The sequence below is a fragment of the Misgurnus anguillicaudatus genome, chromosome 19 (genome assembly GCF_027580225.2).
Source record: "Misgurnus anguillicaudatus chromosome 19, ASM2758022v2, whole genome shotgun sequence".
Taxonomy (NCBI): domain Eukaryota; kingdom Metazoa; phylum Chordata; class Actinopteri; order Cypriniformes; family Cobitidae; genus Misgurnus; species Misgurnus anguillicaudatus.
Window position 1 is genome coordinate 30,836,595 of NC_073355.2, and position 18,846 is coordinate 30,855,440.

At 36.2% G+C, this 18,846-nt stretch overlaps 1 protein-coding gene across 4 annotated transcripts in view; it reads left to right on the forward strand.

Annotated features, from left to right (window-relative positions):
- Positions 1–18,846, forward strand: part of cacnb1 (calcium channel, voltage-dependent, beta 1 subunit) — a 41,069-nt gene that overhangs the window by 12,326 nt on the left and 9,897 nt on the right. For 3 of the 4 annotated variants that reach the window (XM_055194289.2, XM_055194286.2, XM_055194288.2), the window contains 10 exons: positions 4,963–5,082; positions 6,363–6,485; positions 6,590–6,726; positions 6,864–6,931; positions 7,507–7,652; positions 11,522–11,602; positions 11,711–11,769; positions 12,497–12,606; positions 16,842–16,993; positions 17,073–17,168. In XM_055194289.2, coding sequence (XP_055050264.1) covers positions 4,963–5,082; positions 6,363–6,485; positions 6,590–6,726; positions 6,864–6,931; positions 7,507–7,652; positions 11,522–11,602; positions 11,711–11,769; positions 12,497–12,606; positions 16,842–16,993; positions 17,073–17,168 — 1,092 coding nt within the window. Of the gene's footprint in view, positions 1–4,962; positions 5,083–6,362; positions 6,486–6,589; positions 6,727–6,863; positions 6,932–7,506; positions 7,653–8,155; positions 8,185–11,521; positions 11,603–11,710; positions 11,770–12,496; positions 12,607–16,841; positions 16,994–17,072; positions 17,169–18,846 lie in introns of all 4 variants that reach the window. The other variant, XM_055194287.2, reaches the window with a different exon arrangement.

The following is an 18,846-nucleotide window of genomic DNA, read 5'->3' on the forward strand; positions in this document are numbered from 1 at the left end:
ACATAAAAATGTTTTGCTTATGAAAATTGTGTACACGCGCTTATCGTTATTTGTCATTTGCTGTCGACTGTTCAGTTAATTCCCTGAACAATTTAAATGCCCTAAAGACAAATATTACATAATCTGATCTCTGTTGTTGTGCTTTCATAACAGACGTGTTTCAAAGCATATGCCTTCATCGTTGTACACTTGTGATTGTTATACATTACACTTGAACCAATATACCGTTATATTTTTTGTCAAGCAGAAGAAATTGCTGTGCAATTCCTCCAGTCATGCATGATAGTTTAGTTTCACCGGGGCTGTCAAAATACATAAACCCCTCAAACGCGTTTGTTTGCTCATTTTTATGTAAACCTTGTGGATGCAAAAAACAGGCCAGTCTCAACATGACATCACAGTCAAGATGTATGCCCCCAACATTAAAGGGACACTCCACTTTTTATTAAATATTCTCATTGTCCAGCTCCCCTAGAGTTAAATATTTGATTTTTCCCGTTTTGGAATCCATTTAGCCGATCTCCGGGTCTGGCGGTACCACTTTTAGCATAGCTTAGCACAATTCATTGAATCTGATTAGACCATTAGCATCATGTCAAAAATGACCAAAGAGTTTCAATAGAGTTTCAAGAGTTACAGCAGCAAAGTCCTTGATTATTACGCCAGAATGAGAGTATAGTTCCTAGCCATATCTGCTAGAAAATTGCAACTTTTAATTTTCCGTCGATCTTAGTACACAATGTAACTAAAGAAAAGTACATTTTTAAATAGGAAAAACATTGAAACACTTTGGTTATTTTTGAGCGCGATGCTAATGGTCTAATCAGATTCAATGGATTATGCTAAGCTATGCTAAAAGTGATACCGCCAGCCATGGAGATTAGCTGAATGGATTTCAAAACTGTAAAAAAAACATTTAACTCTAGGGGAGCTGGAAAATGAGAATATTTTCAAAAAAGTGGAGTGTCCCTTTAAATTACACATTAAATTAATTACAAAGTTGTTAAAATGCTAAAAACAAAGTTGTGACTGCCGAGTTAGCACTGTATGCTATTTAATGCTATATGTTAAAGTTCTACTATTGACTTTACAGTTACGTTTTGCAGGTCCATACTGGAAAAAATACAAACTTACCACTCAGAAATGTACATTTACAATCTCCAAACAATCAGTTGTTCCTCAAAATCTGTATTTTTGTCCAATATAGGCTCAAACATATAAGGTCTTATTACTAATGTGAGCTACTGACATGAGCCTCAGAGCAGATCATTCAGAGCAGAGCTCAACATTATTATTCATGACCCTTTCAAATAAGGTAAAAATTGACCATTTCATTCAAAGGACAAATCCTAGGGTTGTTAATGGACATGTAAAAGGTTTCTGGATAATTCTTACACGTATTAAAGTTCATACCTTCTATGTAAATATCAAAGAACAATTTAACATATTATATCAATGCATTCTTTGGCACCTTTAAGTTTAGGTTAATTGGTGTAGCCTGCCTTCATTTCCAGAATTGAAGACACTGCCGGGTTTGGTTACTACATACACACATTTTTTGTTTCTCTGTTTATCACCAAAATGAAACTGCACAATGTATATATAATTTTGTGTATCATAAATACATTGAACATTTCTTTATTAAAAGAGGAAAACATCATAGTAAAGTAAAGTATACTGGGGTACTGTACGTGCGTGTGTGTGTGTGTCCCTCAAAATGTCCCTCCAAAGATAGTAATACAAGTAATATTATGACCTGGTGGGGACATTTTTTGGTCCTTGTGATGAAACAAGCTTGTAAATCATACAGAATGATGTTTTTGAACATCTAAAATAGCAGAAAGGGTGTAAGAGAAGCTTGTTCTAGTCTTCAATTCTCCCACACACTCCCTCTCTTCTTTTGTCACGTTTATTATAATTTCTCTCTCCATCACTCAACGTTTTTTGGCATCTGTATTGTTTCTATCAATGCTTCATGTTCTTCTTGTTCTGTCTCTGATGTCTCGTGTATAGCGCAAGACTGACAGTGTTATTGATGTAGAGTGCTTGTGGGCTGCTTTCTATAAAGCTTAGGGAATTTTACACACTGAAAGGCAGAAAATGTCAACTTTGTTTATGAGCTTGGCAGAGCCTGAGCTAATATTATTGTTAATGTGCTGGCACTTGAATGAATCTAACTTCGTATCACTTAAACTTGCACTGATTCGCGAAAACAAATGTCATAGACTTTCATAGATAGAACCTGCTACTGGGAGACAGTTATAAATAATGTTTTAATGGTTTTGGTTTGTACAAGACTTGCAATATAGTGAATAAATCATATGAACACGTCTTATTTCAAGTGTCCAGAAGAAAATATCTCTAAAACAGTGGACGACATGGGAGAAATTTAGGTTGTTGGGTAATGGGATTTGTTATAGAGTTTGTTATTATTGATTCCCCACTTACTAGTAAAAATGCCATATAGAAAATATTATCTCTTGTAAACAGATTTTATATCAAAATGCATGTTTGCTTATCTGCAACATTTTCCAGAATCATGTAAAATATATTGATGGATTCATCATAGTACAAACATTGCATATTTGCTATTTAAACCATAGTGTAGCAGCCAATAGAGATATTTTCAGATGTGTTTGCAGTCTGTCTAATGAAGGTGATGATTGGATAGTTATTCTCGGTTATTGCCCAGTTCCTGTGAGTCTGTTTAACTATGAATAATTTAACATCATTGCATATGCCATATGTCAGCCTGACACACTTTCCACTCTATATAAAACACACACACACTCGCAAATATGTGACAAACCTAATGCACTCATGTTTGCACACGCAAACACGTCCAGTGAGTCATTCTTGCAGCTATCCGCATGGTCGTCCACACCACCCACGATATAGAGTCCGACCGACACCTGACACACAGACAGAGAGGAAGACGAGAGCTAAAGGTGGAGGCAAAAGATGTAAGGAGTGGGAGGCTTATATAAAGGTTCTGACACTGTACTGTACTTCATGAATATGTGTGTGTGTGTCTACTGAATACTCATGAACTCAACATACGGTACAAATCCACACAAATAGATATATAAGTGTTTCTTCAGCTATAGGCTTTTCTTACCTTGTGGACTTTTAGAAGATAGACTCTCTGGAAACACACTTCACATTTTCAGTAGTGTCTTTGATGTGTCCACAATGGACGTGCACGCATAATGTTTGTCACATTTTTTGTAACATCCACAATGTTATTTTCACCACACCTCTTAGTGTTTGGCCCTGTTTATACCTGGTAGATGCATTTTGGTCGATCGGACCACAAGTGGACGAGAGAGACACATGTCGTTTACATCTGGTGTTTAGCGGAGCTTATTGCTATTAGGGAATAAACTTGTGCAACTTTTACATGCTAGCAAAATGAAACAAAAATGAAAGAGGTGGAAAGCAGCTGCTTTAGTTTTAGCAGTCATAGCCCAAAGACCGCGCTGAACACTGTGGGTTCGCACTAGAAATCAGGACCAATGTTAAAGTATTCCTATTTCATTGCTAAAAAACAACGTTTTTTGTGTGTTTAGTATAATACAATGTGTTTGTGTGGTTTATGGTTAAAAAAAAACATTATTTTCCACATACCGTATATTTTTGTAGCTCCAAACATCCAGACATCACCTGGAAATGTGAATTGTGAATGCTCCTTACCATGTTTGAAAGATTCGCTGACAATGCAATGCTGACAGGAGTTAACTTACAAGCTGTGAGCCCAAAGCGGGAGGAATTATAATAATGACCATCATGTCTACATCACCAATCCCAGGAAGTAAACTGTTGCCTACAATCTGTGTGTTTGTTGTAGTCCAAGAAAAGAGATTTTAACGATAACTCACGTAATCATTTACCTTGGGGTTTACCTTTTACATATCGTTAACATGTACTAATATACACTTACGCACGAAAGGAAATGTAAAATTGTGAATCGGACGATAGTTGCTCTTTAAAACATTGTGCACTGTACGTCACACAGTAGATTATAGGTAGAGAGTAAGCAGTCTTTTGTGTCTGCTCAAACGCATTCGACCACATAAGCGTCTACACCACAAAAGCAATCTGCGTTTTCAAATACTTCTGAATGTGGTCAAAAGTGGACAAGCTCAAAATGTTTTAAACCTCATTAGTGTCACTTACTAACTACCCCTGTGATAGCATTTTGTGATGAAAGTGAAATTTTTGATGCATCTTGCAAAGATTTTATAGCATTTTATAAAAGCTACAACATAGCTCCTCCCCCTAGCCAACAGTGTATGGTTTATGGAATGAGAAGCTGCCGTGCACAATGACATAAAAATTTTGATCTGTATTGGCAAAAGTGAAAGACTATACTTCTGCTACACTTCTTATGCCTTCATGCAAATGTAGATATCATTAAGGCTAAAATATTCATAGTAAAATTCGATTTTAAGAGGACTTTAAAAATAATAGTTTGCATAATTTGACACAGCTTAATTCAAGACACAATAGAAATATTTTTGTTTTATTGTTTGAACGATAAAACATTTATTAAAAACAATAAACATTAACACCCAAATACACCTAAAAATGCTAAGCATTATGAAAAGCTCATCTTTTTTTGATTCAGCTGCTTTGTGCATTCACTTCTTGTCTTTTGACTTTTGTTCTGTACCTTTTACTTTCACTTCCTCCCACTCTGTTCCCTCCTCCTCCATCATGTTCTGTTCTTCATTCACAATTTCTATTACACAAAAACACGTTTTATCTTGGTTGTTGTTTGTGCTACTTCTCTTTTGGTAAAGAAAAGATTGACCAATGTTTGATTTAAGATAAGCAACACTTATCTAAAAGCTCTTTGCAATACTTGACTCTAGTCTGTCTTAACACAGATTCATCCTATGATCTTTTGACCTCTGACTCCCTCTTTCTTTCTTTCTCTCTCTCTCTCTGGTTCTTTGGCAGGGCTCAGCAGACTCCTACACCAGCCGTCCCTCAGACTCTGACGTGTCTCTGGAGGAGGACCCTGAGGCTCTCAGGAAAGTAGCAGATAGGCAGGCTCTTGCCACCCTGGAGAAGGCAAAGGTGCTTTGTCTTTTTACTGTTTTTGTATTTCTGCTTACTTTCTCTATTATTCTCACTGCATCAGAACAGTTATGTTTAACTTTTTTTGAGGGTCTCATAAAGACCTTTATGGCTAGATTTGCCTTTTTTGAAGAACAACCTTTTTATTGAATACCTTTGTTGTTTTCTTGATACTACATGTAACATCCCAGCAAGAATTTTATGTTTAAAAGACGTTTAATAGCCGTCCAAACACAGCACAGACGTATAGGCCAAAATAAGCTGAATTTGGACTGTCAGTAAAATTTAATAGACATCTAACCATAGCCCAAAACTAAATACACTGCAAAAAATGATTTTCAAGAAATAAATTCTTAGTATTTTTGTCTTGTATTCAGTTAAAATATCTAAATATTCTTAAATTAAGATGCTTTTTCTTGATGAGCAAAACAACCCAAGAAATAAAGTCTGGTTTTTAGACCAAAAATATCACATTTACGTGATTTGTGCATAAAACAAGCAAAAAATCTGCCAATGGGGAAAGCAAATTTTTCTTGAATTTAGTGTTTAAGAAAAATGTTCAAGATTTTTTTGCTTACCCCATTGGCAGATATTTATTTATTTATTTGCTTGTTTTATGCACAAAATCACTTAAATTTGATATTTTTCATCTAAAAACGTATTTTCTTGGTTCGTTTTGCTCATCAAGAAAAAGCGTCTTAATTACGAATTTTTAGATATTTTCACTGAAAACAAGACAAAAGTACTAAGAAATGTGATTCATGAAAATAATTTTTTGCAGTGTAAATAAATAAATAAAACCAAACACCTTCTAATCACTGTTGACTTTGTTTACATTATGAAATCTATTATACCATACTCATCTCACAAGTTATCTTGGCTAGAATTGCATTACTTATAGCCAGACTATATCGGGTCTAGTTAACCTAGAATGGTGAAATGGCGTCAATTGTTGCTTGGATAGTCTTTGCTTCATAAAGATGACTACAGTTGTCTGATAGATGTAAAATAAATCTCAATTAAATATGCAAATAGAAAATATTATAATTTTTATAAGGGCCACATTTTTTATTTACTTTTATATATACCGGTATGCATTTGGCAGACATGTTTTTTTAAATTACATATCTTTCACTTCTTTCCAATATTCTCGGAGATATCTTTCACAGGCTGAGGATTATTCAGAAACCTCTGGAGTCACTCGTACTTTTCCAATACGTCGATTTGTCTTTTAATTCTCTTTTGTAACCTTGTTTATCTGTTCCCTTTTCTCTCTGAAGACAAAGCCTGTTGCGTTTGCGGTGAGGACTAATGTCGGGTATAATCCAGGGCCTAATGATGACGTGCCGGTTCAGGGCATGGCAATCTCTTTTGAACCCAAAGACTTCCTGCACATTAAAGAGGTCAGTCATAATGCGTGTGGAATATTTAATATGCATCTAATGTGCATCTAAACGCTATCAAATGCTCTTTTTATCGGATTCAAAAGCAGTTCTTCTGTTAACAGAAATACAATAATGACTGGTGGATCGGGCGTCTGGTAAAGGAGGGATGTGAGGTGGGGTTTATCCCAAGCCCGGTAAAGCTTGAGAGTACCCGGCAATTACAAGAACAGAGAATGAGACAGAACCGCCTTAGCTCCAGGTAATCAATAATAGCTGACTTTAGCAAGACCATCAGCCAATCACAAATCAAGCAGATGTACCATTAACCCGACATAACCACTAACCAGTTGCAAAGATAAGTTAATGTACATTTTTTGTTGCTTTTATGTTTATTAGTAAGTCTGGTGGAAGTTCCAGTCTGGATGTTGCCACAGGTGCCCGGAGACCCACTCCACCTGGAACAGGTACAGTATGATCCTACTTCTTCTGTTGTGATGGAGATACACAATCCCTATCTAAAATAAACTCAAGATATTTAAAATCTTTAGGGGTTTAAATTTTCATCAGTCCTTTTGTTCTCTGGAAATCAAACCCCTGACTCTGGCATTGTTAGTACAGAGCTACAACCAGACAATTGGAGAGAATCAAACTCCTTAACTTCCCCCCTTTACTGTTATCTACCAATCTATCACTATTTTCGTTTTACTTTTTTTTATTCACATCACTCTTTCACTTCCTCGTTGTATTTCGAAACATTTCTTACACTGAAGTGTAAAAGGTCTTTTCGCTTATTAACTTTTCCCTTCATTTATTTTAAAACATTTCCTTTTGTTCTCTTCTTTACATTTCTGCAAATTCTGTACATCATGCTGCTGTTCTTCCTCTCTTTCTCTGCCTTTCTCTCATTCTCTATTTGTTACCATTCTTTCCTTGTTCTTCACTCATCAACATCCCTCTCTCCATCTTTATTTCTCGTTTCCCTCTTTTGTTCTGTCTTTTCATTAAAACCCGCCCACCTCCCAATCGGTCCCCTCCATAGCTGACTTGTCCTCTGGGCTTTATGACGATGCTTTGGATATGGATGCTGAAGAGGTGGAGACTGCCGACACCCGTGACCATAAGGGTGTAGGCGGAAGTGTCACCTCCCCTCAAGGCAACCTGCCCCGCCTCCCTTTCTTTAAGAAGGTAACCGTGGTCATAACTGGAGAATGAAGGCCCCCTACAAATGTGACTAATAATCAGATTCACTCATAACCGAGCCGCTTCTGTGTCTCTGAAACACGTGGGGAGTCTTTTGCTGTTTGCGCGTGTGTATTTGTTTGTTAATTTGATCTCTTATAATGTACATTTAAGAGATGAGATTAATGCATTATTAAGCTTGATCCAGGGGATTTGCAGTTTCATGAAAGTGAGATGTAAAACCACTTAGATTGTTTTTGTGCTGGGAGAATATTATTTGTAATGATTATGACTGGGCACGCAAGTCCTGATTTATTAAATCACTTTGGCGAGAAATCTAATAACAGCATTCCCACTGTTACTTTTCTGCATTGATTTTCTGATTTATTCTTTCCCAGCATCTCTAATGTATTAACAATTTGTCACTAACAAAATACTTTTTCTGTTTGTTTGTTTGTTTGCTTGCCATGTCTTTCTCTTTCTTTAACACGTTGTGTATGGAAAAATAGGTGGGCCTGCCAAACAGAAACAGAAGTCGGTGAGTTAAACAGACAACAAACATTTTTATTTATAGTAGGGATGCACTGATATATCGGCCAATAATCGGTATCGGTAGATAAAATAAGGTTTTTTACTATCAGAGTCAAAAACAGCCGATGATCAGTGTATCCTAGAACAGTGGTTCTCAAACTTTTTCAGCGTCCGGCCCCCCTTGTATATGGTGCATTCCTTCGCGGCCCCCCAAATTTTTTTATAACAAATTTGTTCTAAAACGTAACATTTTAATAAGACAAAAGATATTAAAGTATGCCAAGTAGTGCTGTTGGTTAGTAGCCTTATTTTTTTTTAGATTTAATTACACAGAATTCATGATAAATTAATGTATTTTATGAAATGTCATAAAACTGGGGCCCCCCTGGCACCATCTCGCGACCCCCAGTTTGAGAACCACTGTCCTAGAAATCAAAGCCATACTCATCACCAGTGGTGACTGCGCTTCTGTGGGGCGCGAATTCAAAATATGTGTTTGTTGCGTCATGTTAACTGTGCATCACATGTTTTGTCAAAATAAGTGCCTGCTGCACACGCGTCAAAGGGGATTTTGATAAAAGAGACGCTCACAAAATACTCACAAGACACTCACTTAACAGTAAACTCTGATTACGCATGAGATTATGCGAGCATCTGGCAAATGCAAGCGTTTCTTTTATCATAAACCCTTTTATAAGTGTCTGCAGCAGACACTTATTTTGAGATGACACTTGTTGCACATAGGTTTACTTGACGCACTGAACACATATTTTTAAATGACGAACCACACACATGACAAGCTACATACATGTTGTGACAAGCTTCGCATCGTGCATCGTCACTGGAGAGCACTACTCTTCACTAGTCAAAAAAAATAAAGGTTGAAATAACTTGTAAATCCAACTTGATTATAATTAAAAATGTAAAGCATATTTTTTACAGTTTACACTGTAAAAAGTGAAACTTGAATTCACTTAAACAAACCACTTTAATTGGTACCACTAAATAAATTAAGTTTTGTCAACATAAATTGAGAAATTAAGTACTTCAATTGGTAACACCTAAAAAATGTAAGCTTTTTCAACTTCAATATTTTAAAGTGAGAAAAGTAAAAAAAATCTATTTTTACACTGCAAAAAAATTATTTTTAAGAAAAAAATTCGTAGTATTTTTGTTGTGTTTTCTGTAAAAATATAAAAAAATTTAAATTAAGATGAATTTTCCTGATGAGCAAAATGACCCAAGAAAAAAAGTCTAGTTTTTAGACTTTTAAATATAAAATTTAAGTGATTATGTGCAAAAAAAAACAAGCAAAAAAATCTGCCAATTGGGTAAGCAAATTTTTCTTGAATTTTTCTTGAATTTCGTGTTTAAGAAAAATGTTCAAGATTTTTTTTGCTTACCTCAATGGCAGATTTTTTTTTTTTGCTTGTTTTATGCACAAAATCACTTAAATTTGATATTTTTGTTCTAAAAACTAGACTTATTTTCTAGAAAAAGCATCTTAATTAAATAATTTTTTGATATTTTTACTGTAAACAAGACAAAAATACTAAGAAACTTTTTCTTGAAAATAATTTTTTGCAGTGTAGGTGTTACCAATTGAAGTATTTTTTTAAGTTAATCTAACTTTTGGTTTTTAACTAGTCAAAATATAAAATAGTAGGTTCAATTTACTTGATGTTTTTAATTTTTTGAGTGTAGGACTTCATGACATAATAATTTAAAACAAGGAATAAAAAGCAAAACTATCAGTATCTATCGGAATCAGTAGATGTAATTTTGTTTCGGTGCATCTCTTATTTGTATTTTTGTCCCTCAGGCTGTATTAATTTTACGTGTTCATCTGCCAAATTAATACTGTGAATGTAATTGCACATGGTGTTGACAAAATGCTTTTGTTAAAAACCAGTTTAGTTCTCTAAAGGCCTGAACACAGATTACAGTGGAATATTGATGCCGTTATGTTATCAAAATTGTTACGAAAAAACTAAAAATCATGGCACACACAGTTTCAGCACAGTGTCTGTCATCCTTCTGCACATGCTCACGAGATGATAAAAAAGCCTGACAGATTTTCACGGTTTCCGTTTCTGATAGAGGTCAGCGACAGCGTGTGTAGCCCACGCACATCACTGTCTGTCACAATGGCTACTGTCACACAACCACACATGAACCGAGACCTGACTGAAAGCATTAAAGTACTCAAACTGATTAAAGTACACCGTATTCCTTCAGTTTTTTTTTTTTTTGTAGTATTTCTGTTTTTTGAAGCTCAGTTAGATTTTATATAACAGGGCCAGAGGAGTGGGAGGTGGTCACGGCAAATGGGGATCAATCGAGCAAAAATATCTCTACCTCTCCCTCTCAGTTTCTTACACACACACACACTCATATTTAATGGAGTGGAGGACCATCTACAGAGCATGAAGTGGCATAATTTTAACTCTGACAAAGGCATGTAAACTAATGGAATGGATATGTAAATGAAGTAATGTTTCTGGCAAAGATGCATGTGAAAAGCAAGACATTGGCTTCTGTATAAATAGCTAATAATTATCAGAGGTTTCATGGCAGCCATTGCACTGTCAGTATTAATTGAGATGATCATCGGACTTGCTTGTGACTATTGTAAACTATATTGTTACAATGATTAATAGCAATTTACACATTCTCAAGACCAACACTATTAAAAATACACATTAAAGGGACATTCCACTTTTTTTGAAAATATGCTCATTTTCCAGCTCCCTAGAGTTAAACATTTGATTCTTACCGTTTCGAAATCCATTCTGCTGATCTCCGGGTCTAGCACTAGCACTTTTAGCATAGCTTAGCACAATCCATTGAATCTGATTAGACCATTAGCATCACGCTAAAAAATAACCAAAGAGTTTGGAGTTTGGCAGCAGGCGTAGTGATATTACGCGCTGCCCGAAAATAGTTCCTTGGTTACTTTCAATGGCAGGGGACTATTTTCAGGCAGTGCGTAATATCACTACACCTGCTGCAGCCATGTTACAGCTGCAAAGTCCTTGATTATTACGCCTAACCATATATGCCTAGAAAATCGCAACTTTTAATTTTCAGTCGGTCTTAGTACATAATGTAACTACAGAAGAGTCAAGTTAAATAGGAAAAATATCGAAACTCTTTAGTCATTTTTTAGCGTGATGCTAATGGTCTAATCAGATTCAATGGATTATGCTAAGCTATGCTAAAAGTGGTAGTGCCAGAGATCAGCTGAATAAACATTAACATCAGAAATCAGTGTGTAAAATCTCTAGTGTATAGTAACAGAAAAACAAACATGTATGTGTCTTTGTGTTTGTGTGAACTTTCAGATGGAACACGTTCCCCCATATGATGTGGTGCCTTCCATGAGACCCATTATTCTGGTGGGACCGTCACTTAAGGGCTACGAGGCAAGAATATATCATTTTCCAACACTTAGTATCTTAAAATCTTAAATACATTTCCGAGATATTTTTTTAATACAGACTATAATGTTTGTGTGTGCTGCTGCTTTGCAGGTGACAGATATGATGCAGAAGGCTCTTTTTGACTTTTTAAAACATAAATTTGAGGGCAGGTGGGTACCAAAATAGATTGCAGTTGTTAGTGTATGTCCAAAATGAGGTGGCGCGAAACTGTATTTTGCAATATTTCGACCACATAAGCATCTACACCACAAAAGCAATCCGGTCTAATGTGTTTTCGACTACCTCTGAATGTTGTTACACCTGTATTTGGCGTCATCAACATGTGATCTGATCAACCAAAACGCATCTTAATACCAGGTGAAAACAGCCTCCTAAGAGTTCAGTCGCTCACCTCAGCCAGAGTCATGGTGTCGTTCTTACAATTTTATATAAACCATGTATTAAGTTGCAGTTCCTAATAAAGTTATCGGCCAACAGGTTTTATTTACTCCCCAAAGCCTATTTTTACTAACATCTGGTGTATATTGAGTGTTCATTTCAGACCCTGAATGTGGTCATGATCCTTATGTGGATAGGAGAAAACATCTTTGTACACTCTCAGAAAAAGAGACAAAAGTTGTCATTGGGACGGTGCCTTTGAAAATAGTCCTTATATGTACCATTTTGACTTTGAGGAACCAGTAAGTCCCTTTTGAGGTACCAATATGCAACTTTTAGGTACAAAAGTGTACTTCTTAAAAATGTACAACGTCTTATGTACTTTCTTTTCTGAGAGTGTACAGTAGAATGATGTCATGTTATTGGCAATATCACATTATACTGGTTTTATAACTGCTATACCAAGGTCACACTGTTATCCGTTACTGTTTGTTCCAGAATATCCATCACCCGAGTGACAGCAGACATCTCACTTGCCAAACGTTCCGTCCTAAACAACCCCAGCAAACACACCATCATCGAGCGCTCCAGCACCAGATCCAGTCTGGGTATGAAACACACAGTCACACCAATGTGAACTTGTCCTACACCTGAGAGATGTCTCATATGTGATATCAATAAAAATGGTATTGAATACAGAATTTATACATCATCTGAAAGCTCAACAAATAAGGCTTCTGTTGATTATGGTTTGTAAGGATAGGACCACATTTGTCCTATTTGAAAATCTGAGGGTGCCAAATATCTTAATATTGAGAAGATTGCCTTCTAAGTTGTCCAAATAAGTCTTTAGCAACACATATTACTAATGATAAATACATTTTTGATATATTTACAGTAGGTTATTTACAAATAATGGAACATGATCTTTGCTTAAAGGGACACTACACTTTTTTGAAAATATGCTCATTTTCCAACTCCCTTAGAGTTAAACATTTGATTATTTTCGTAGTGCCCGAAAATAGTCCCCTGCTATTAAAAGATACTAAGGGGACTATTTTTGGCTGCTGTGTAATATCATTGTTCCTGCTGCAACCATGTTACATCAGCAAAGTCCTTGATTGTTATGCCAGAATGAGAATATAGTTCCTAGCCATATCAGCCTAGAAAATCCCAACTTTTATTTTTATTCGGTCTTAGTACACGGTGAAAATACAAATGAGTCAAGTTTTAAATAGGAAAAATGTCGAAACTCTTTGGTTGCTTTTAGGCGCGATGCTAATGATCTAATCAGATTCAATGGATTGTGCTAAGCTATGCTAAAAGTGCTAGTGCCAGACCCGGAGATCAGCTGAATTGATTCCAAAATGTTAAAAAAAATCAAGTGTTAAACTCTAGGGGAGCTGGAAAATGAGTATATATTAAAAAAAGTGGATGAATTATGATTTTACATTTCCTTTGGTGTGTAAGTGTGTATAAGTACGTTAATGATATGCAAAAGGTACTGTATGAAATGAAAAGGTGCCGCTAAAATTGTATGGCAACCGCCGCAGAATGTTCAGGTAGAACAATAATATTTGTTTTTGCTTGTCGGATGGTTGATTTAAAATGAATATTTACCAATCTGAGGTAATTTGCATAATTACAACATGTACATACCCCAAAGTAAACGATGATGCGAGTTATTAGCCTCTTTCACACAGTAATTCTGGTAAATTACCATGAATTTACCAGAATGAATTTACCAGTAAATACAAAAATGTGCTGTTCACAAATGCAGTGACGTTTCGTCTTTTTACCAGTAAGACATCATTCACACATCAGTATCAAAATACCGATAAACTCGGAGAGAAAGCGGAAGTTACCTGTGGCGCGCGGCCGGCGAGCTCCGTCCGTGTCGTATTTGTAAACGGCGGGTTATGACTTAATATCCACGGTCCGTATTTTGTTGTTTTCACATCTGTGGCAAACGGTCGCGAAGTTGCTCGTGACCAAACAACATTGCGTTAGGCGGCGTCAAACGGAACCTGCGCGTTTGCACATTAGGCTTCACAGAGGGTGTGCTAAGGACGTCGGCAATTTGGCAATTAGATGGTAAGCTGTTTTAAACAACTTTGGTGAAGAAATGTGGATGTTAACTTCAGGTGTGCTCGACTTTTAAGCAACATGTGTGTGGAAACGTCCGTAAACAGTCTGGGGGAAACCGCGTCACCTGTATAAAAAACTTTCTGATTGGCCCGCCCCATCTGTCAGCGTGGTCTGACGTCATCTAAATGCCGGTAATGCTATATTTTTCGTTCACACACAGCGCTTACCGGCAAATTACCGTTAATCTTACAACCTGTCTTACTGGTAAATTGGGAGCACTGATTTACCGGAAAGGTTCTGTTCACACATGACATGTTAACTGCAATTTACCAGTAAATTACCAGTAAAGACCGTATGTGTGAAAGGGAGTATTGTCTCCAACGAAAATCTTTTTTCTTGGACTACAACAAAAACACGAATTGTAGGCAACAGTTTACTTCCTCGGATTGGTGATGTAGTAAAGACCGACATTGTCATAATTCCTCCCGCCTGTAAGTTAACTCCTGTTAACATTGCATTGTGAGCGAACCTTTTAAACATGGTAAGGAGCGTCACATTAGCTGGCCAATCAGGGACACAACACTTTTCAGATCAATTAGTTTGTACAAAATCAGTGCGTTTCAGGAAGACAGGGATATCCGGAGTTAGAAAAAATGTACAGTGGTGCAAAATAATGTGTTTTTGAACCGTAAACCACGCAAACACATTGTATTATACCAAATACACAAAATTATGTTTTAATAACCTAATGATTTTCACATTAAAAAAATCTATAATTTTGACCCATACAATGTATTGCTGACTATTGCTACAAATATACCCGTGGTACTTTAAGATTGGTTTTGTGGTCCAGGGTCACATATATGGTTTGTCAATAGTCAACAGTTCATAATGTTAAAGTCAATGTGAAACTGAATTTTTAGTATATTTATGTGCCATACTTACAAATGAAGTGGATACCCAGATATGCAAATATGCGTTTTGAGAGTTGCCCTAAGAGAGAATGTGTTTTAATTTGATACAGCAGGTCCGATTTAAAGGGAACACGCATTTGGAAAGGGGAGGTGCTAGAGAGCACTGTTCGTTTGAATGCAAAATACAATTCCACCACTAGATGGGGGTAAATCCTACTTATTGCCCCTTTAATGTTGCATTGATCCTGTGGTGTTACTGATACTGTCTGTGGTGCATAACCGCCAAGACAACACAAATTCACACAAATTTTGAGGCAGATGCAAGTATACTGACTACTGTGCAGATGTTCACACTTTTTTAGCCCTTATCTGTTTGCATTATGTAAAAAAGTAAAGCAAAAAAGACACCACACCAAAAGACACCAAACTATTAAAATCAAACCAACATGAGGAAAATATTCATTCTTGTGAATTTTCACTAGTGATCTCAAGTACATATTCCCAGTGTTTCCTGAACATTTTTCTAAATGTTTCCTTCTCTTACTGTTACTTCATTTCTGATCTGCCTCTTTTCTCTTTTTCATCTCCTCCCACAATTTCACAAAACACACTCCTTCTCCTTTTTATCTGTCCTCCTCAGACGTACTGGGTACGTATCTTCTCATCCCACCGCTTTCTTCATCCGTCCATTTAACTCAGCATCCATCTGTTCTTTCACCTCTTGTCTTGAGTCGAAAGTGAACTCTTAACTTGCACCGTTTTAATGTTAATTAATGAACTAACTAACTAAACAACTAACTGTTGTTTCTAAGATGTGGTGTAGCATGACACAACCGGATTCTGTTTTTGTTCACACTCGATTTTGGATACAGCCTTAAAATTGACAAGAAATTGACAATAATAACAAATGCAGCTGGAGGGTTTTGCATCTGAGCTTTTCATACGTTTAAATCTGATAATGACACTTAACTGAGATTCTCATTGTTTTTGTACTTTTATTATATGATTTGTATAAAAAATATGTAATCAGATATTCTGACAATATAAAAAGCTACTTGTAAATATGCTTATAAATGTAATTTAAATATTTTCTAAATAGCCTTCAGCTTGGCAAGCGATGGGTAAAAATTAGGATGGCTTACTTTTTTTAAAACTGAAAAATCTTAATCAAATGTATTTTTCTGATTCATTGTAAAACGTCTTTACACCCACAGTACACAAACCCACTCACATACTGACCTATGTAACTGCAGTGTTGAACAAACTTCATAAATCAATCGAGAAAGCCTTACATGCATTCTCTCATACCGTTCAGTGTTAACTAGTTAACTTCAGAAGTTAACTATGTGTCACACATGCATACTGTAGTATATTAGCAGCCCATAATAACCCAATATGCATGATATATACTAACATAGCGTAATGTTTTGTTGTGAGATATTACTGCGAGGTAAGCCTTTGTGAAATTACATTTTATGTGTTTCAGAGGCATTTGTGTGTGCTTTCAAAGTATACACTGCAAAATATTTCTGTTAGTAGTATATAAAAATACATTCAGAGATGCTTGAAAATCTGACAATGGAACAAAATGAAGTAGTCTTATATTTAAGATTTTTCCCAAATCATGTCACAGTATCTTATGTAATTTTACTTTTGTGTCAATTGTTTCATGTATCTTTTTTAAGGATATTTCATATTTTAATAGAATGTTAAGAATATGATTTTTGCAGGGTATAAATGAACTTTTCTTAAAATGTATGTGTAGTGCACAAACATACAGTTGAGTCATCTGTGCTTATATGTAGTTATTTGTTTATAAGTGTTTTCATCTCTCCTGGCAGCGGAGGTACAGAGCGAGATCGAAAGAATCTTTGAGTTGGCTCGAACGCTTCAGTTAGTGGCTCTGGACGCTGATACCATCAACCATCCATCTCAACTGGCCAAAACATCACTGGCACCAATCATAGTCTACATCAAGATTGCTTCTCCAAAGGTAAAGATTTACCGACAACACTGATTTGCTCATTCAGATTTGTGATACACAATTTGTGTTCTCATTCATGTATTTTCAGGTGTTGCAGAGGCTGATAAAGTCTCGGGGTAAATCTCAGGCCAAACATCTCAACGTCCAAATGGTGGCAGCTGATAAACTAGCGCAATGTCCTCCTGTGAGTATTTGTGTCTGCGAGGATTTGTATGAGTAACTATGTGGATGATGGAACATACTTTTTACAAATTGTACAAATTCATAATTAATAAAATAATTAATTATTAATAATTAATAGTTGTTATATTTATTTTAATAAACTAAGAAGAGAAGTACGTAACAAGTTACAAAAATGTTCGAGTTATCTCATCAATTAACTCATTCCCCGCCAGCCATTTTTTGAAAAGTTGCCTGCCAGCATTTTTTGTCATTTCAAAATATAAGCATTTAAATATATCAAATGAAAGAACAGACCCTCTGCTTTCAAACAAACAATAAACAAACAAAAAAAAATTTCATCCTAACTATATTTTTTTCTCTGTTTATAAATCTTAAATATAGCTGCAAGCAGCGATGCCGGGGTCAAGCTAAAAAGGGCACAGAATGAAGTATTGGTTGATGACCGTCATGATTTAAGATTTAAGAAGTTTTCAGTAGATTAAGGCAAATATAGCCATTATTTAAATCTTGAGTGCTGTGTAGAAACAATGGGTTTTGCCTCAGGTCATGTTTGTGATGACACCCACCAAATTTAATATACATATGATTAAGCAATGTTGAGATATAGCCTCAAATGACTTGACCACTAGGGGGCACTGCACTATAACAATAGATGGTGCCTCAGGTCACGATTGTGAAGACACCCACCAAATTTGGTGTACATACGATTAAGCAATGTGGAGATATAGCCTCAAATGACTTGACCACTAGGGGGCACTGCATCGAAACAATAGATGGTTCCTCAGGTCATGATTGTGATGACATCCACCAAATTTGATATACATACGATTAAGCAATGTTGAGATATAGCCTCAAATGACTGGACCACGAGGGGGCACTGCCCTGAAACAACAGATGTTGCCTCAGGTCATGATTGTGATGACACCCACCAAATTTGATATACATACAATTAAGCAATGTTGATATATAACCTCAAATGACTTGACCACTAGGAGGCACTGCACCGAAACAATAGATGGTGCATCAGGTCATGATTGTGATGACACCCACCAAATTTTGTGTACATATGATTAAGCAATGTGGAGATATGGTCTCAAATGACTTGGCCACTAGGTGGCACTGCACCGAAACATTAGATGATGCCTTGGGTCATGATTGTGATGACACCCACAAAATTTGATATACATATGATTAAGCAATGTTGAAATATAGCCTCAAATGACTTGACCACTGGGGGCACTGCACCGAAACAATATGGTGCCTCAGGTCATGATTGTGATGACAAATCCAAATTTGGTGTACATACGATAAAGTGATCTGGAGATAAAGCCTCAAAACTCTTAACCAGTAGGAGCACTGAAAAGTTTACAAGGGCTTTCAAAAAATGTCACTGATGAACTAGGTGGTGCTGTAACAAAACATTCCATACACCCTCAGTTCATGACATTTACAAGTTGTGAAACATTCCCCTATTCATACAGTGTCAGCCACACAAGAGCCATCCAGCTCATCGGGAGCATTTGGAGTTAGATGTCTCACTCATGGACACCTCATCACTTGTTCAGGTGGAGCTGGGGTTTGAACCACCAACCTTCCGATTTGTGGACAACCTACACTAACCACTGAACCACTGCCAATACACACATCAATGTGCAAAACCTTTGCGAAGATATAGCCTC